At 44.3% G+C, this 20,725-nt stretch overlaps 1 protein-coding gene and 1 non-coding gene across 9 annotated transcripts in view; both read left to right on the top strand.

Annotated features, from left to right (window-relative positions):
* The first annotated feature begins 303 nt into the window (after positions 1-303).
* The window catches only part of MYH10 (myosin heavy chain 10), a 121,818-nt gene continuing 101,396 nt past the window's right edge, over positions 304-20,725 (top strand). For 3 of the 8 annotated variants that reach the window (XM_020869050.2, XM_020869057.2, XM_070479069.1), the window contains exons 1-2: positions 781-909; positions 7,633-8,008. In XM_020869050.2, coding sequence (XP_020724709.1) covers positions 7,664-8,008 — 345 coding nt within the window. In that variant the 5' untranslated portion in view covers positions 781-909; positions 7,633-7,663. Of the gene's footprint in view, positions 643-780; positions 910-1,928; positions 2,110-7,632; positions 8,009-20,725 lie in introns of those variants that run through there. The other 5 variants (XM_020869056.2, XM_020869053.2, XM_020869055.2 and 2 more) reach the window with 3 other exon arrangements.
* LOC139039317 (small nucleolar RNA SNORA79) lies at positions 11,317-11,456 on the top strand. The gene has a single exon (XR_011492634.1). It is a non-coding gene; the product is annotated as a small nucleolar RNA SNORA79 (small nucleolar RNA).

The raw sequence follows: 20,725 nt of genomic DNA, 5'->3' as shown, positions 1-20,725 counted from the left end.
GGACCTAGGCAGGGTCAGCCCGGGCCCGAGGTCGAGACAGGGGCCTGAGTGTAGACAGCCGACGGTAGGCGATCTGCCTTCCCCCCGCCCCACTCCCCTAGCTGGTGCGCATGGGCAGAGTCGCAGTCCGAGCCCTGCCTCCCCTCCCCCACTGCAGGTGAGCCGCAGAGCCTTGGCCCCCACTCCCTGCAGCCCCGGGGGTGACGTCAGGCCTCTGGACCGCGCTCCGGCCCCGCCCCTGCAGGCAGCTCCGGGGGCCCGCGACTCGGCGGTGGAAGCCGGTCCCACTGCGGGACACGCCGGCTGCGACAGGCAGAGGGGGCGGCGAGGCTCGGGGCTGAGCTGCCGCGGCGGCCCGACGCCAGGGCGTGGAGCGTCCAGGCGGAGCTCGGGGCTCTGCCCGCGGCACACCTGCCCCGCCATCCGCACAGCCAAAGCCGCTGCGGGGTCCGCACCCACTGCCCCGCGGGATCGCGGGACGCCTTGCCAGTCTCAGCTGTCCATCTCCGCCCTAGCCAGCCAATCACCCACAACTGTCCCGGCCGCACCTCCCGAAATCTCTGATGGACGTGCGGCTCAGCCTATAATATGGGGGCCTCGGCCGCCTGGTCTGGGAGCGGGAGCCAATGAGCATCGTTTCAGGTGGGTGGAGGGAGCGGACCTCGGGAAGGTAGCTTCGCTCGGGTTGCTAACGTCTTCCCTTGGAGATGGGCGCGCAAACGGACCAGTGGGTCTGGGGGCGGTGGTGACGGGCGTGGAGCTGGCCCAATGAGGGTGGGAGTGGGTGGGGCAGCCCGGAGTAGCAGTGCTAAAGGAGCCCGGCGGAGGCAGCGGTGGGTTTGGGACTGAGGCGCCGGTTCTGTGGTCGCGGCTGGGGACGTGCGCCGGCGCCACCATCTTCGGCTGAAGGTGAGAGGTGCGGTTACCCGGGTCCGAGACCGGAGACCGGAGACGGTTTGTGGTGGGGGGAGGGATCCTCGGCGGCTCTGGAAGGCGAGAACGGAGCCGAAGAGGGAGCTGGGGAAGAGAGAAGGGACTCTGGGCGGAGGGTTTGTGCTGCGGGGGCCATAGATTCATGCGAGGAAGGACACTGCGGGGTGGCGGCGGGGAACGGGACCCCAGTGGGTGGAGAGACCCCTGGAGGGGCGGGGAATGAGGTCCTTGAGAGTGAGAGATTCCTGCGGGGATGAGGGCCTGGGAGTGCGGGAGGACTGCTCCTGTGGGGCTGGGGATGGAGATCTGCGGGTGGGCATGTGCGGACCTGGTACTCGGCGCTCGGGATCCGTGCGGCGCGTGGTTGGGGGGACCTCGTGCGCTAGTGGGGGTCCCCGGGGATCCCACGACTCTTTGCCTGTTTCTCATGAGGGGAGGGAGTATTGGGGCGGACTGGAAAGCGGAATCCCGATTGGGGGTGGGGGGAGCGCTGGACGGGAAGGGCCCTTGGTTGGGCTGCTGGGTGGCTTAGGCCGGCTCCGGCACCCAGAGTGCGGAGCGGAGTTCGCCGAGGGGTCGGAAGGCGGGCGGCGCGCCTGGACCTGCGGCGTGGAGGGACGCGAGGGCAGGGCTGCGCACGGCCGGGACAGCGCGCGGTGGGTGAAGGTGTCTGATCAGCCGGCCGCGGTCTTGGGGAGGGTCGGGTTCCGGTGGTCCCGCGGGAGCAGGGCGGGAGGGGCGGCGTCAGACCAGGCTCTGTGGGGGCGGCGGGGGCCGGGGGTGGACGTCCAGCCAGGCCCGGGCGGCTTGGGGGCGGCGGCGAGGCGGGAAATGTGGCGGGGGCGCGCTGCAGCAGGGCGGCTGGGGGGGGGGGGGGAGGGTCAGCCCTTGCTTCGGGATTCCTTTATTGTGTAAGGCATCTGGGCATGGCTCGCCGCGGAGTCTCTTCCTGGCCTTCTGCAGGGAGGGGGGGTGGTCCAACCTGGATCCCATAAAATCGGCCTGGAACGAGGTCGGAGGGAAGTTGAGGGCGCCGACTCCCGGCGTCCGCGCGGGCTTTGTGGGCCTGCGGTGGGCGGATGCGGCCCGAGGAGCGGCGAGGCCCCCAGCCCGGCCTGCCTGGGAACCGGGGCCACGGGAAGGAGGCTGGCGACCTGGCGGGTCTGGGCTCGGCTGGTGAGTTTTGGCTAACGTGGTCTCTGCCTGCGACCGTTATGTCCGTTCCGTAGGGCCTCTGCAGCTCCCTTCGAGATCACTGCGGTTGATGGAAGGGGGTGGGGTGGGGTGGGGTGGGCAGGGGAAAGCAGGCGGGTAGATCCCTAGTGCAAATGAAACAAAGACGGCTGTTTTCGCTGAATAATGTAACACCAAATTTAATACTTCAGTTTTGCCGAGATTTTTGTTTTTTAACATTGAAACTGAGGATTCTTTGATTCAGGCTTCATTATCCTTGGTAGTATCTCACTCTGGAAAACTTTAATCTATTTATTGTTTCATTTCCTTCATCCATCGGCCCTCATTAATTACCCCTTTTAGTCCCATGCTTTTGATGTTTAAGTATGCCCTGTCTGTCATGGATCCTGGAAAAGTGGCCATTTTATGCATCTCCTTACTTCTGCATCTTAAATTCAGTTCCTCCCCGTCCTTATCTGGAGAAAGCATATAGTGTAATTGGGTGATATAGCACCAGTTTTTGCAGCAAAGAGATGTGACCCGAGAGCATGCCTTTTTACTTGGGCCCCTTAGGGAAATCATTTCAAGGAAGACAGGCTGGATGGAAGGTGAGACACAGGAAATTTTCAAGGGCACGTTGTATGGTGAAAGACTGTAGTCTTAAGCAGTTTCTGTACCTTCTTGGCATGTAAGAAGAATAAAAATTCCTGGTGTCAGTCTCCCCGCTTCAGAAACACTTAACACAGTGTAAAGATATTAACAGAGGTGGCTTGGGCCATGAAGAGCAGTAGTGTCCTTTTGCACTTGATTTGCATTTCTGCTCATTTTTGGTTAAACATGATTTTGATAAATGAACAGACTTACAGGATCTATGTAAGAAGAGTGACCTCAGTGGTAGTTTTACACAAATTGTAGACGATTCTGTTTCAGTTTATCTGTCTCAGAGAGATGTGCTATCACGGATCATTTATCCATCATTTTTGTTTGGATTTTGGTATGCAAGATAGTCACAAAACTTTCCCTGTGCCTCTGCCTACCATAGGTGCTGAGAGGCAGTTGAGAAGCTTAGTGGGTGGTGTTTCTTTGGGAGTAAAAGATGGCCTTGGGGATGGACCCCCAGGGGTACGTGTGTATGTCTAAAAATCAATGAAGGTGATGGGGCTTTGACTCTGGGATGGGGGGCGGCTGATAAATGATTTAAGTATAATTAGGCAGTTACTTCAGAGGACACCAAAAACTTTCAGATTCTGTCTGTTACAAAGAGATTCCTATTTATTCCTTTTTGTTCCAATATAGGTATTTTTTTTAATGAAATGTAAAGCCTTTGCCAGATTGTGCCAGTGTGTTCATTGGCTGAGCCTGTCCTCATTTTTCCTTTTTTTTTTTTTTGCCACACCATGCGGCTTGTGGGATCTTAGTTCCCCAACCAAGGATCAAACCTGGGCCCCAGCCGTGGAGGTGCAGAGTCCCGGCCATTGGACTGCCAGGGAATTCCCTGACCATGTGCTCTTGAAACCGTAATTGGTCATTGATCGACAGGCATTATGTAGTGTACTACATGCCAAAGTTTTCCCCTCCTCACCTTCCATCCTTGTAGTATGTGTTCTGGAGCTGAACTCTGGGTTTCCTCCTAGCTCTGTTCTTTGTTAGCTCTGTGACTTTGGGCCAGTTTTTGGCTTTCTCTGAATCTTGGGTTCCTCACCTGTAAATGGAGATATTAAAAGCACCTACCTGGTGAGCCTGTTGTGAGGATTGAGTTGATATATAAACACATAAACCACTTAAGAATAGCGCCTGGCCATCATTAATGGTATATAATAACAGTATTTGTTGTTTCCAAAATTCTAATGTTACCCTTCCTACAAGGCAAAGCATTTGAAAGTGTTTTCCCTATTAAATACCAGCATTATCAAGACAAGTTGCCAAATGTTCAATGGAATGAGAAAAATACAACATATTTGGCAACCACATGTGAACAGTTAAAATGAACAAAACATCTTCCCTGGCCTCAGGGACTCTACCATCTAAACAAGGCTTTGAGCACCTACTACCTGCTGAGTCCTCTGGTACAAAGACGAGAAGGGTGCCAGAAGAGCAGGACAAAATGTTAGGAGAAGGATGAGGATTAAATTGCCAGGTTGACCTGAAAAGAACTTGTGAAAGGATGGCATTTGGGTCAGAATTTAAAGGAATGGTAGGTTTTTGGTGCTGGAGGAGAAGCCGAAACTTACTCTGAGGGTCAGGACCGTTGCTGTAATGCTGATCAGAAGGTATATAAATGCCCTCCTGAGGACCAGGGACTCAGTTCACCGTATAGCAAGGACAAAGCCGTCCTTGGAGCATTTAGTGAGTTATAGAAAACTCTGGAAAAGTAAAAGGTAAAAGAAGTTTGTAATCCCACTACCCAGTGAAGACCCAGTGACTGTTTGTTTCCTTTGAAATAAAGACGTTTATATGCAATTTTTCCCCACAAAATTGGGAGCGTATTATAATCACACTTTTGTGATCCCTTTTTTACTTATGTTAAATTACAGGTGTTTCCCCACCTAGCAGTAGTACATACTAATAAATTTAAAATGTGTTGATTTGATCAGATAATTTTGTAAATCCATCATTTACTTAAAAAAAAAAAAGACCTGCCCTAGAAATGACCTGTTAAGTTATTCTAATTTATAGTCACTTGCTAAATCTCAGCAGATAATTTACATGCCCATTGTAAAAGGAAAGAAATGCATGCATTTTTCTGCAGTATTGTATCAGGTACACAGTTTATACCTAGTATGGATAATAAGAGTAACTTGTTATCCTATTTTGTTCTAGTTGGACATTTTCTCTAAGAGGCTGTTCTTCCTGAGATAGAATGTGTTCTATTGTCTGTATCCAGATTTATCCAGGGTGATTCCCACTTCAAAGCCATCTTCTTCCTAGCAGTGGGTAGTGTATAGGTTGGGGAGACAGAAGACTTTGTTGTTAATCTTATTAGTGCAGTCTGGAGAGGTGATGTGTTTTTGAAACCATGCTTCAGAATGTACATATATGCATGAATATTTTTTCTATTGCCTTTTCCCACATGGATGCCTTTTAGTTAGAAAGCATATTAGTAAATCTGTTGGTAGAAGTCTTAATGTTACGTGTTTTGTGATTTTGTTTTATCTGATTGTATACTCCTAAAACTGGTAAGTATATCCTCTAATTCAGTTTATGAATTAGTCTGAAACATTGGTTTTCAACCTTTTTTGCCTCTCCAACATACCTGGTAGTAGCAGTGGTTCACCATGGCAACCAGAGAACTGTGGAGTGATGGTTCTCAAAGTGTGCTCCCAGGACCAGCATTATCAGCAGCATCTGGGAATTTGTTAGAAATGCAAATGACCGAGGGTCTCCACCCCAGACCTACTGAGAATGAGGCCTGGCAGTCTGTATTTTAATAAACCCTTCAGGTGTTGCTGATGTAAGAGCCAAAGCTTGAGAACTCTGCTCCAGGCCATGAGTGTTTGTAATCCTTTACATTGTAACAACCAGTTTCTGAAGAATCTTAGCTATTTGATTCTAGTACATTCTTACTGGGCCTGAAAGGGCTAGTATTTTGTTTCCTCTATCAGTGTTTAATCTTTTAGGATAAAGATAGCTAGATAATTAAGAATCTGAAGAAAGTTATGAGTGTTCTCTTCAGAAAAGCACAGGTCTACAAAAAATTGCACAGTGTATTTAGACCTATTTCAGTGCCTTCATGAAGCCTGAACTTTGTCTGTGTACTGGAGGTTAAGAACCTCTTGATGGGACTTCCCTGGCGGTCCAGTGGTTAGGACTCCACACTTCCACTGCAGGGGGCCCAGGTTTGATCCCTGGTTGAGGAACTATGGTCCCAAATGTCATGTGGCATGGCCAAAAAAAATAAAGAAAAAAAAAAAAGAACCTCTTCACAACCTGGGTGATTTTGATTTCCCTTGCAGCTTTCCATCTAAGAGGTGGGTAGGTGGGTAGGCACGCAGGCAAGAGCTTACCAAATGAGCTTACCTCATTTGGGGGAGAGGGAGAAGTTGGGAGAGTCGGGTGGAGGAGCAAGAGCAGCTGCTTCCTTGCCTTCTCACATTGATCTGAGTGAGGTTTGTGATAACCTGGAATTTGGCTGGAAAACGACTTACTACTCCAAGTCATAAGGGAAGTGTTTAATGATGGTATTGGACTCCAGAAAGACACTTGTCAGGCAGGAGTGATGAGTCACATCAGAAAGGTGAGTGACAAATGTAAAATCCTGTCACTTGATCCACAAAGTCAGTCCCACAAGCGTGAGAGGGGACGTAGCTTCAAGGACTGCATTGGGCTTTGGCTGACAGCTCCATGTGAGCCAGCAGTGAGCCCTCAATAAACCGCTGAGGTCTTAGATACATTCATTGTGGAAGTCCCAGAAACATGCGTTGCTTTCCCCACCAGGGCTGAGGCTGTGAACAGTTCCTTTCTCTTCTGCACCAGTCACACCACGTCTGGAATATTCTGTTTGCTTCTGGCCCCTCTAAAGGGGTGTAAACACGTGGAGTCTGTTTCGAGGCAAGAGACCGGAGTGGGGGAGTGAGTCCTGGTGCAGGACGGAATGCAGAAGAGGAGCCGGAGGGGAGCAGCTGCAGGCCTGGGAGTGGGGACCTGGACAGCCACCATCACGTACTTGAAAGGCTGGGTGTGACACCAACTCATGCACTCACTCTCCGTGGCCTCCCGTGATCACACAGATCACGTAGGCCGTGGAGAAGCTGCCGGGGGCTGGCTTAGGGGAATCGTAAGAGTGTTGAGTCTGTTGTCTGAAGGGCATCTTCCCAGATGGCGCAGTGGTAAAGAATTTGCCTGCCAACGCAGGAAACGAAGAAAAACAGGTTCAATCCCTGGGTTGGAAAGATGCTCTGGAGTAGGAAATGGCAACCCACTCCAGTATTCTTGCCTGGAAAATTCCATGGACAGAGGATCCTGGCGGGCTGCAACCCATGGGGTCTTCAAGAGTGGACATGTCTGAGCGACTGTGCACACACTCACATAGGATGGGAGGAACGTTCTAGACCTGAGGTTTGCTCCACTGGCAGTCACCGTGCCTTTCTGTAGCGACATCCAGGTGGTTGCTGTCATTCCAGCACCACTCCCTGGGTCTTTTATCCTGAATCTCTGTTTTCGTTTTCTTAGTTTTCCTTTCCCTTCTTAACTCCCAGTTTAATTTGTGGCGAGGGTGAAATAGGAGAGGAAGAGAAAAACAGAGTCCAACTGCAACTCTGCTGTTTCCTCCCACTTGTTTTTCAGCCCTCAGTGACTGAGGGTACATCTTGAGTGATCCTCAGAGAACCAATCATCATTTATGGTCACCCCTGAAATTTACCTTGGAAACCCAGTTATTGTGGCCCCCTGGAGGGGGCTGTACCAGCTTCTTCACTCCAAGTTCATGCATTCTATTTACCAGAGCTTTTGTTTTTAAGTTTCTTAGAAGAGTTGTGAACCATGGCTTATTTCTAAATATCTGACTTTGTTTTCCTCCTCTTCTCGTAGAGGCGATTGCCCTTGGAGCTTCCTGTTTACAATGGCACAGAGAACTGGACTCGAAGATCCAGAGAGGTATCTCTTTGTGGACAGGGCAGTCATCTACAACCCTGCCACTCAGGCTGATTGGACGGCCAAAAAGCTAGTGTGGATCCCGTCGGAACGCCATGGCTTTGAGGCAGCTAGTATCAAAGAAGAACGGGGAGATGAAGTTATGGTGGAGTTGGCGGAGAATGGAAAGAAAGCAATGGTCAACAAAGATGATATTCAGAAGATGAACCCACCTAAGTTTTCCAAGGTGGAGGATATGGCAGAATTGACGTGCTTGAACGAAGCTTCTGTTTTACATAATCTGAAGGATCGTTACTATTCAGGACTTATCTATGTAAGTATGCCCTCTAAATAATCATGTGAATTGGTGCCTGGGAATTCATGAAAATCATACATACTGCCCTAATCAATGTGGAATACTCTCTCTCTGTTTAACATGACTATTTGTACTAAAGATGGGAAGATTGTCCCAAATCTTACTTTGCTTTAAATCTTAATTTTAAATAATCCAGTCTGGATTAAATACACTAAAATGGATTTGAGACTTTTGTGTAGGGGTGCTCTGGAGCCTAATAAGGTGGAGGAGAGCATGTGGCAGAAAGATCAGGGAGCTTAATATGGTAATGAGAGTTGCATTCACGGTAGGATATACACTGGATCTCTAGTGTATACCCAGGGGTGTAAAGAGGCGGGGCTGCAAGCTTAGAGGCTTCAGTGAAGAGTGAGACCAAGGTCATTGGGTACAGGGAAGTGGGAAAGCTGAATGCTGAGGTTTTTAAGAGGAAACAGTTCAGGGTCAGATTGAAGCTGGGGCTGTCCTGTGGTTAGTAGTTGACACATGTCGCAGTCACTGACAATGTTGCTGAGCATATAGAAGTTCCCGAAAATAATAAGGGGTAAGGTCGAGAAGAAATATGCACGCCAGATACTGAAAGAATCTAGAAATATGCTTGTTTGAAACATGCTTCAAGCAAAATGTGCTCGAAGGGATGGTAGACACAGGTGGTGGCGTTGTTTTAAAGAAGGCAGGGTGATTAGCAGCAGCGTGGGTGGACCTTGAGATGACCATACTAAATGAAGTCAGTCAGACGGAGGAAGACAAACACCATGTGATATCACTTAAATGTGGCATCTAAAATGTGATACGAACTTATCTGCGAAACAGAAACAGATTCGCAGACCTAGAGAATGGGCTTGTGGTTGCCATGGGGGAGAGGTGGAGGAGGGATGATTTGGGAGTTTGAGATTAGTAGATGCAAGCTATCATATAGAGAATGGAAGAATAGCAAGTTCCTACTGTATAGCACATGGAACTGTATTCAGTATCCTTTGATAAACCATAATGGAAAAAAATATGAAAAAGAGTGTGTGTAGGTACACACTTTTTCATATTCTTTTACATATACATATATGTATATGGGAATCACTTTGCTGTACAGTAGAAATTTACACATTTAAATCAACTATACTTCAATAAAGTAAATTTAAAAGGATAAAGAAGGCATGGTAGATAGAAGGTAGATTTAGAAGGAAGAGACCTTGAGAGAAAGGTTTGACATTGTAATGGTCTGAATTTGGGAAACTACTTGAATTTTAGGCAGAGGTAGCATTTGTACTAATAATGTTCAGGCATAAGTCAGAACTTTAGCAATTCAGAGGTCATTTTCCCACAGAATTATTTTATTTAGTGGATATGTACTGAGCACCTACTATGTTCTACCCCGAATATTCATTGGAAGGACTGATGCTAAAGGCCCGATACTTTGGTCACCTGATGTGAAGAGCTGACTCATTGGAAAAGACCCTGATGCTGGGAAAGATTGAGAGCAGGAGGAGACGGGGGTGGCACAGGATGAAATGGTTGGATGACTCAATGGACATGAGTTTGAGCAAACTCCGGGAGATAGTAAAGGACAGGGAAGCCTGGCATGCTGCAGTTCATGGAGTCATAGAGTCAGACATGGCTTAGTGACTGAACAACAGCTATGTTCCAGGTGCTGGAGAGAATGCAGGGAACAGGCCAGGCCAATCCCTGCCTTCGTGATACTTCCTTATAAGGAAATAAAACAGGACTATGGAGATGGCTTTCCCCGGTGAGTATGGGAAGGATTCTGAGAAGGTAGCATTTGAGCTGGAATCTGGCTGCTAGGAAGGAGTTTGCCATGGGCGCATCTGAGAAGGAGTAGTTCATTCATGACTTTTGCCAGAGTGGTTTGAATCAAGCCTGATGGTCTCTTTTATTTTATTTTTTCTCTGTGACTTAGGATGCAAAGTAAGAGTAAGAGGCACCAGGGTTGGGTAGGTGGCTTGAGGAGAATGGGGATGTTTTGGAAAAGGGAGGAAGCAAAGGATAAGAAAACAGTTGGAGAGCAGCGTTGGGAATCCAGTGGAGACTGAGCAGCAGAGTATATTTTTGTCTGGAGAGAGGGAGTGAGAAAACTGCGATACGCAGGGATTGTGGTCAGATCATAATGTTGAGATCAGAGAGGTGGATCCATTTTGGATGATCCCCTGTGCAGTGAATTGTGAAGGGCTGGAAATGCAGGGACACAGCCAAAGAGGTGAGGAGCACTGCCTCGAGAACAGGAGTCTGTCTTCGCCTTGACTCCCCCTGACCCCCTGGCTGCACTGAGGGGTGGGAGGCTGTGGGTAAAAGCGAAGGGTGAAGGGAAAGACAGTTTGGTTTATTGTAGCTATTCCTCATGACAGTTCTAAGACTTTGTAAGTATCTTTTATTGAGTTTGACTTATTTCCAGCTTAATTTAGGGACAACATAAGTGAATTATCTTGAATTTCTTCTCAGAGCGTGGCCCCATGGTCTTTACAAAAGGAGAATCTGAGTTTTTTAAGAAGTTCTAGGGTCTCAAGAGAGGTGAGGGTTTGGAGGCTCATACCTTCCGTTAGTGGGGTGAAGAAAAGGTTCCTACAGTAGATTCATATTGGAGCGCTTGACTCTAAAGAAACCTGCTAAGGAATGGGGCTGTGGGTGGCCATGAGTGCTAAGCATTGAGTGAAAGGTGTGTTGGGCTTTGAAATTTACCAGGCAGTTGAAATTGATCAGTTGAGGTACCATGATACAGACACTATAATAGCTTGGCTGGGACCTTTGGGATATATTTCTATAGATAAGATACAATGTAAGGTACTTAGGTTACTAACAGGTTTGGTTATGTTACTTCCTTATATCTTTAGATTTAATCTCCCCAACATCCAGCTCTTCTGGTCATTAATTTTCATTTTCTTCCCTAATAAAATCATTTAAAAACTGCGAATGTCATCTCTACTGACTTTTTAGCTTTGTTTGTTGTTGTTCAGTCGCCAGGTCGTGTCCAACTCTTTTGCAACCCTGTGGACACATGCCCTTCACAGATTTTGATGTGTAGTGTTTTTATTGTTCAGTTCTAAATATTTTCTAACTTCTTTCTTCTTCAGCCTGTGAACCATTTAAAAGTGTACCCAAACGTTGGTTTTTAAGTTAGCTTTTTTTGTTACTGATTTTTAAGTTAATTTCATTTTAGTCAAAGAATATAATCCACATAGTATTTATCATTCCTTGCTTTTGTTGAGACTTGCCGCCTGTAGCACACTGTCAGTTATATTTATGAGTGTTCTGTATGTTTGTAAAGAACGCATGTTCTTTTTTGATGGCTGTTATTCTCACTGCATGGAGCCTTAAGTAGTGGGATTTTAGTCCATCATATATCTAAACTGAGTTGTCTTCACTCAGGGCACCATGGGTTAGCTGTCTGTTAGTGCCTTTTGATTTTTGCAGACTCACAATTGGAAAAAAAAAGAATGTGTATTCTGTTACTGTTGGGTGTGGAGTTCTATATGTGGCCATTAGACTAAGCTTTTTAACTGTGTAAACTTTACTAATTTTTTTTCTTCTTGGTCTGTGTGTTATTGAGAAGTGTCTTAAAAACTCGCAGGGTGTTTGATCAAACTTACGTACATATTCCTTTAAAATATAGTTTACTTTTGCCTGATGGTGAATTTTTATATGAATGAATGTCTTAATATATTCCTTTTTGTGTCTGTCTTTTTTCCTTTTGCTTAGAATTATATTTTTCAGATTTACTCATGTTACTTTGTGTTAATGTAACTCCGTAGTTCTCAAAGGGTGCTCTGTAGACTCCTAGGGGCTTTTTTAAGACCCTTTTGTGACATCCTTGAGGTCAAAACTATGTTCGTGATTATCAAAGACTTTATTTGCCCCTTCACTGTTGGCAGTGATACTGATGGTGCAGAAGCCATGGTGAGAGGAAAACTGCTGACACCTTATCACGGATGAAGGCAGTAACCCCATACTGTCCTGGTAGTTGTGCTGATCTAGTTTTGTTCAAGAACGTCCTTGATAAAGCAGGAGAAATGATAGATTTTATTAAATCTCAGCTATGGGGAACGCATCTTTTAATATTCTTTGTGATCAAATGATAAGTATGCATAAAACACTTCTGCATACTGAACTAGGATGGTTGCTTTGAAGAAAAGCATGTATGTAGAGCTATATGAGTTGCAAGCTAAACTTACCTTTTTTTTTTAATAGAATGCCATTTTTATTTGATAGAATGACTGGTAGATAAGCTATGGTTAATTGACACCAGGGTACTTGGCCAGACATTTTCTTGAAAATGAACAGGGACTTCCTAGGTGGTCCAGTGGTTAACCTGCACCCCAAGTTCAGGGGATGTGGGTTCCAACCCTGGTTGGGAAGCTAAGGTCCCACACACTGTGTATGGTGGGGTCAAAAGAAGAAAAGAAAATGAACAGAGTGAGTCTGCCACTTCAAAGAAAACAATTGAATATATTTGTCAATAATGATAAAATTTGATTTTCCACATGAAAATTAAAAGTTGCATCTGCCACTGAACTTAATACCTTGTCAATACATAAAACCTTTCTGATGAGGTAGATGGCAATATTAATGAATGTGTTTTTTTTTTAATAATGTCATATAGTGTGAGATGTTATCATTTGGAAGACTTGTATAATTCATTGAGCCAAAGTTTTCCAAATGATGTGTACATGGTGTTATAAAATCAAGCCTGGGTAAAAGATTCATTCAGCATACAAGTTCAGCCAGTGACTCTGATGTGACAGAGTATGGGCAGTTCACTGACAGGGTGTCAGATGTTACATTGCATCTCATTTTTGAGAAATTCTCACTTGTTGAGTTTTGGTGTAGTATCAAAGAGAAATATCTATAACTACATGAGAAGACTGCTAAACTACTCCTCCCTTTTCAAATTAAATATCAGTGTAAGACTAATTTCATGTATTTCGGTCAAAACAACACAAATAGATTGAATGCTGAAACAGAATGTTGAATGTTTTCTATTAAGAAAATTGAGTGTTTTCTATTAAGCCAGACAACAAAAGATTTGCAAATAAAAAGCAGTGCCACTCTTCTTGCTTTTGTTTTGGAAAACAAAAGGTTATTTTTTCCTAAAAATATTATTTTTATTTTTAAACGAATAAATACACGTTAAAAAACCCAGTTTATTGATATTTGTGTATTTATATAAAAATATATAATACAGGAGATTTGGGAGATCTTTAACAGTTTCTAAGAGTCATCAGGAAAGATATTCCCATTTGAATGCAGAGTTCCAAAGAATAGCAAGGAGAGATAAGAAAGCTTTCCTCAGCGATCAGTGCAACGAAATAGAGGAAAACAACAGAATGGGAAAGACCAGAGATCTCTTCAAGAAAGTTAGAGATACCAAGGGAACATTTCATGCAAAAATGGGCTCAATAAAGGGCAGAAATGGTATGGACCTAACAGAAGCAGAAGATATTAAGAAGAGGTGGCAACCCCAATGTTCATCGCAGCACTGTTTATAATAGCCAGGACATGGAAGCAACCTGGATGCCCATCAGCAGACGAATGGATGAGGAAGCTGTGGTACATATACACCATGGAATATTACTCAGCCATTAAAAAGAATTCATTTGAATCAGTTCTAATGAGATGGATGAAACTGGAGCCCATTATACAGAGCGAAGTAAGCCAGAAAGATAAAGACCATTACAGTATACTAACACATACATATGGAATTTAGAAAGATGGTAACAATAACCCTATATGCAAAACAGAAAAAGAGACTCAGATGTATAGAACAGACTTGTGGACTCTGGGAGAAGGCGAGGGTGGGATGTTTCAAGAGAACAGCATCGAAACATGTATATTATCTAGGGTGAAACAGATCACCAGCCCAGGTTGGGTGCATGAGACAAGTGCTCGGGCCTGGTGCCATGGGAAGACCCAGAGGGATCGGGTGGAGAGGGAGGTGGGAGGGGGGACCGGGATGGGGAATACATGTAAATCCATGGCTAATTCATTTCAATGTATGACAAAAACCACTGCAATGATGTAAAGTAATTAGCCTCCAACTAATAAAAATGGAAAGAAAAAAAAAAGAAGAGGTGGCAAGAATACACAGAAGAACTGTACAAAAAAGATCTTCATGACCTAGATAATCACAATGGTGTGATCACTCACCTAGAGCCAGACATCCTGGAATGTACAGTCAAGTGGGCCTTAGGAAGCATCACTATGAACAAAGCTAGTGGATGTGATGGAATTCCAGTTGAGCTATTTCAAATCCTGAAAGATGATGCTGTGAAAGTGCTGCGCCAGCAAATTTGGAAAACTCAGCAGTGGCCACAGGACTGGAAAAGGTCAGTTTTCATTCCATTCCCTAAGAAAGGCAATGCCAAAAATGCTCAAACTACCGCACAATTGCACTCATCTCACACGCTAGTAAAGTAATGCTCAAAATTCTCCAAGCCAGGCTTCAGCAGTACATGAACCGAGAACTTCCAGATGTTCAAGCTGGCTTTAGAAAAGGCAGAGGGACCAGAGATCAAATTGCCAATATCTGCTAGATCATCGAAAAAGCAAGAGAGTTCCAGAAAAAAAAAAAAAAAACATCTATTTCTGCTTTATTGACTACGCCAAAGCCTTCGACTATGTGGATCACAATTAACTGTGGAAAACTCTGAAGGAGATGGGAATACCAGACCACCTGACCTGCCTCTTGAGAAACCTGAATGCAGGTCAAGAAGCAACAGTTAGAACCGGACATGGACCAACAGACTGGTTCCAAATAGGAAAAAGAGTACGTCAAGGCTGTATATTGTCACCCTGCTTATTTAACTTCTATGCAGAGTACATCATGAGAAACGCTGGGCTGGAAGAAGCACAAGCTGGAATCAAGGTTGCTGGGAGAAATATCAATAACCTCAGATATGCAGATGACACCACCCTTATGGCAGAGAGTGAAGAGGAACTAAAAAGCCTCTTGATGAAAGTGAAAGAAGAGAGTGAAAAAGTTGGCTTAAAGCTTAACATTCAGAAAACTAAGATCATGGCATCTGGTCCCATCACCTAATGGGAAATAGATGGGGAGACAGTGGAAACAGTGTCAGACTTTATTTTTGGGGCTCCAAAATGACTGCAGATGGTGATTGCAGCCATGAAATTAAAAGACGCTTACTCCTTGGAAGGAAAGTGATGACCAACCTAGATAGCATATTAAAAAGCAGAGACATTACTTTGCCAACAAAGGCCCGCCTGGTCAAGGGTATGGTTTTTTCAGTGGTCATGTATGGATGTGAGAGTAGGACTGTGAAGAAAGCTGAGCACCGAAAATTTGATGCTTTTGAACTGTGGTGTTGGAGAAGACTCTTGAGAGTCCCTTGGACTGCAAGGAGATCCAACCAGTCCATCCTAAAGGAGATCAGCCCTGGGTGTTCATTGGAAGGACTGATGGTGAAATTGAAGCTCCAGTACTTTGGCTACCTGATGGGAAGAGTTGACTCATTGGAAAAGACCCTGATGCTTGGAGGGTTGGGGGCAGGAGGAGAAGGGGACGACAGAGGATGAGATGGCTGGATGGCATCACTGACTCAATGGACATGAGTTTGGGTAAACTCTGGGAGTTTGTGATGGACAGGGAGGCCTGGCGTGCTGCGATTCATGGGGTCGCAAAGAGCCGGACATGACTGAGCGACTGAACTGAAGAGTCATCAAATGCCCTGAACTATAAAAATTCGAGTATTTTGTTCATTTTTGTGGAATGTAATGTTCCAGTGTAAGATTTTTGTCCCAATTTATTTATCCTCTCAACTGATTTTGAACATTTCCCCCGTCTCCCCCCCAGTTTGGGGCTATTGCAAACATTGCTTCAATGAACAGCTTTGGTCATGCCTTGGTACATGGATTTCTATAAGGTATATAACCAGGAGTGGAATTTCTGGGTGACACAGGACATGCATATCCTTAACTCATATCTTGAGCATTTCTAGGTAATACCTGAATGGATTTCCATCAGGAAACACACGGCCCTCTAAATAGGTATTCGGCACATTTGATAAGGGGAGGATTTACAAACACGTGAATAGAGTTGAGGAAACAGATGCAGAAATGTTGCAGTATCCTGCCACTAGTGATGGCTGAGTCTTGGACCCACCTTGATCTTTAAAGAAACAAAGAGCTGGTACCTCAATTAGGAGAGGATGCTTTGTGGAGAGGGCCTCCTGGTGGAAATTGTGACTGCCTTCAGAGGGGACCTGACCCACTGGCCTGAGGGGTAAACATCCTGACTTCATTCTCCCCCAACCCTCAGTCTCCTGCTGCCTGACTCAGAGGAGAAGGGAATTTGATGATATATTTCTCAGAGTCAGTCTCAGTTCTATTTGGAAGTGAATTTAGTGTATGGTATAAGGTAAGGGCAAGGTTTAATTTTTTTTCCCCCAAATGTCTGTTCAATTAGTCCAGTGCCATTTATTGAAACACAACTCTCTCTCCACTGCGCTGAAGTGTCATCTTTATCATAAATCAGGTGCTTCACAAATCTGTGCTGTTTCGTGGGTCTGTTATGCCCATCCTTGGGCTGATGTCTCATTATCTTGATTATTACAGCTTTATACTGTGTCTTATGGGCTTCCCAGATGGTGCTAGTGATAAAAAAACCCACCAGCCAATGCAGGAGACATAAGAGATGTGTGTTCGATCCCCAGGTGGGGAAGATCCCTTGGAGGAGGGCATGGCAGCCCACCCTGATACTCTTGCCTGTAGAATCCCATGGACAGAGGAGCCTGGCAGGCCACAGTGCATAGGGTCACAGAGTCAGACACGCCTGAAGCAACTTTGCACACACACAATATGTCTTGGATCCAGTATGGTAAACCCTCATTTTTGTTCTTTGAGATTGTTTTGATTGTTAGGTCCTTTGCATTTCAGTATAATTTTAGAACCCTCTTGTCAGTTTTTCATACACATAAAACCTGATTGGAATTTTGATTGGATTTTTGCTGATTCTGTAGATCAGCTTAGAGGAGAAATGAGATCTCTACAGTATCTGTTCCTCAAGTTCTTTTTTTTAGTTCTTAATCTTTCGCAATATGTTTAGGTTTTGTACATCCTTTATTGGGTTTATTTTTAGGTATTTAATTTTTTATGCTATTTAAGTGGTGTTTTACATGTTGTTTTTAAATTGTTACTGTGAGGTAGGAATGTTGCCATGTTTTTACAGTTAACTTTTATATATTGACTTTATATTCACCAACGTTACTAAGTTTATTGATTGTTAACAGTTTTGTTGGCGATTCTTATGGATATTGAGTACACTCTTGTTGTCTGCAAATGACAGTTTTATTTTTTCCTTTCTAATTCTTATACATTGCTTTATTGCATTGTCTAAGAAGTTCAGTAAATGTTTGCTGAATAGTAGTGGTTATTGGAGGCATCTTTGTATCAGAAAGTTTTCAACATTTTCACTACTAAGAATGATTTGTTTTGACTATTCTTTTATCAGATTCAGGAAAGTTTCCTTCTATTGCTAGTTTTTGTTCTGCATGGATGAGTTTTTTTAAATACTGTGTACATGCCCAGTCTCGTCCAACTCTTTGTAACCCTATGGACTGTAGTCTGCTGGGCTCTTCTGTCCATGGAATTTTCCAGGCAAGAATCCTGGAGTGGATTGCCATCTTCTACGCCATTTTAAATACTGATTGAGTGTTAATTTATCAAATGTTTTTCCAGCTTCTGATCAGATGATAGTGTGATTTTTCTGGTTATTTGGTTATTGTGGTGAATCTTATACTGTATTTTTTAGTGGTAGACTAACCTGGCAAGGACCAATATTCTATATATATATGTTACTGGATTCCTAGATTTTGTTTGCTAATATTTTGTGTAGAATTTTTGTATCTATATTCATAAAGGAGATTGACTGAAAATTTTCCTTTCTTACAATGTCCTTGTCATGTTTTGCTGTCAAAATTATGCTGGCTTTATAAAATGAATCTGGGAATATTTTATCTTTGTATTTTCTGTGGAAGAGTTTGAATAGTACTTATGTTATTTCATTTAAAAATAATGATATAGTTTCCTTTGTGGGGAAGCTTTTCTTTCACAGTTATTGAATTTTTCAGATTAAAGACTTTGGGTAACAGTTTTGATAATTGAGTTTTTCTAGGAATTTGTGTATTTCATCTAAATTTTCAAATTAATTCACCTGATGTTGTTCCTAATAACCCTCTTTTCTCCTGAGTAGGATTTGCTGTGATGTTCTCTTGCATTCCCAATACTGACCATCTGTTCTACCCTTTTTAAAAGGAGTCTCACCAGAGGCTTATCAGTTTTACTAATTTCAATCATGTCTTTTAGTTACTTGAGACTGTGATTGTCTAGGATACAAGATACAAGGGCAATAAAAGTAGACTCATAGGAGACCCACATATTATCCTGGATTTTGGTTATAACCGTTGCCTTTGTGGCAGTTACTGTATATGAGAGGTTGCAGAGGTAATTGAGGCTCTGGGTGACCTCACACTCTGGGCAGGCAGTTAGATCAAGGGGAACCAGCTCAGGGGTTTGCCTCGCTCCCTCCCTGGCTTTGGGCTGGTCTATTCCTGGTGCCCTCTGACCTCTCAGGGTACACCAGTTAGGGGCCTAGCTGAAGGCCTAGGGTGTTTACCCTCCTCCTGGGTGGCTTTTTTTTTTTTTTTAAGAAACAAGGTCTGTTGTGACGTATAGTTTCCCATAGTCTGGATTCTGTTGATTGCATTCCCATGGTGCCTCCTGTAAACTGGATGCAGAGGCTTGATCACATTCGGATTCCAGAGGCACAGGATGCTGGCTGTCTCACTTCACGATGCTGAGATGGGTCAGTGAGTCAGTTTGGGCTTTGTCAGCCTGATTCCTGTTTTAGGAGTGTCTGCCCTTCCTGAAGGGTTTTAGCCTGTGATGGGCACTGTCCTGATCCATCATTTCATTAGGAAGCCAAATGGTGATAATTTAATGTCATTCCTTCTATGTTTATTGGCTTGATGAGTTCTTTATTAACTCACTGTGTATTACCTGCCCCCCTCCCACACACACAGTTTTCTTCAAGTTTATTTTTGATTATTGTTCTTTTTATAGAATTTTGGTTTTTTCCCCCCTAAGGAGCGATAATGATTAATATTTAATAATCCTTTCTGTGCTCTCCATATTCATCTTTAATTTATTCAATTTAGCTTTCATATTTGTCAAATTATTTTTATCTCTGTACCTCCTTTTTCTTCTATTATCTACCTTTGTTGTGTCTTTCTTTAAGAGTCCACATCATACTCCATTCTGTTGTAGCCATAAACCTTAATTCTTCAAGTTTTCTTTCAGCTTATTTTTAGAGAATGTCCAGAGGTCGTTTCTCTCTCTGAATATTCTGTATGATGAACTTTCCCTCATTATGTAGGGTTGTTGTTGTTGTTTTTTAAATTGTGCTGTGTTGTAAGTTGGTAAATTTTCTGACCTCATGGGCTGTAGCCCTCCAGGCTCCTCTGTCCATGGGATTTCCCAGGCAAGAGTACTGGAGTGGGCTGCCATTTCCTTCTCCAGGGGATCTTCCTGCCCCACGGATTGAACCCGAGTCTCCACATTGGCAGGTGGGTTCTTTTCCACTAAGCCACATGTGAATTTCATCCAGGTGTGGTGTTTGCAGATGGTGTGAGTTAATTGTTCTTTCTTCTCTTCCTTTCCTCTCAGGTGGATGTATGATTTATTCCGAGGGCTGTGGTTGGGGTGGAGGTTTGTGTGATGCTCCCAATTCAGTGCCCTGTCTCTGATAGGAGACTGTCGTATCTGCTCCGTTGCACTGGCATCTCTACCTGCCTTAGTTTTCTGGTTCTGTAATCCTTCAAAGTAATAATGTGTATGTGTATCCCTGCTTTCTTAAACTGAGGCCCAGCCCTAAAGGATAACATTTCCCAATACTGGATAGAAGATGGTTGTTCTAAGCAGAGTGATCAGCATATAGAGAACCTGGAGGCATAAAAGCAGCATCAGTTCAGTTCAGTTTCTCAGTCATGTCCAACTCTTTGTGACCCCATGGACTGCAGCATGCCAGGCTTCTGTCTATCTCCAGCTCAGCAGCATAGGGTGCTGAAAAATTAATGAGTCTTTTTTGTGTGCTAGTATTTTGTATGTCTCTTTTTGGTTGTTGTTCAGTCAGTAAGTCCTGTCCGATTCTCTGCGACCCCAAGGACTGCAGCACACCAGGCTTCCCTGTCCTTTACCATCTCCTGGAGTTTGCTCAGATTCGTGTCCATTGAGTCAGTGATGCTATCTAACCATTTCATCTCCTGCCACCCCCTTCACCTTAATAACTGTTACTTGCTGTCCTAAAGTGTGTACCAGCTTCTTCAAGCCTTTGCAGTTTTTCAAAATGTTCTCATGATTTTAGGATTTCAGTGTTTCTGACTATTCACTAGGCATTCATTCTCCTGGGCTCCCCTATTGTAATGAATCCCCTTTTATAATGCCACAGTCTTAATATGTTGAAGAGGGATTCGTTATCTTTCCCCACAAGTCAAATGATTTTTCCTATCCACCCATAACTTTTCCATTCTCTGGAGCTTGGTGACCTTGGAGTCAACTTTAACACACGCCTTGAATGGATTTCTCTAGTCAGAGTTCTGAGTGCTATTGAGTTTTTAGTCTACTTTCTTCATGACTCATTTCTGCTCTTTTTTATTTTAAAAAAAATATTTATTTTTGACCATG

The sequence above is a fragment of the Odocoileus virginianus genome, chromosome 17, assembly GCF_023699985.2.
Source record: "Odocoileus virginianus isolate 20LAN1187 ecotype Illinois chromosome 17, Ovbor_1.2, whole genome shotgun sequence".
Classification (NCBI taxonomy): Eukaryota; Metazoa; Chordata; class Mammalia; order Artiodactyla; family Cervidae; genus Odocoileus; species Odocoileus virginianus.
The sequence above is the reverse complement of the archived record's forward strand: the minus strand, read 5'-3'. Positions and strand labels throughout refer to the sequence as shown.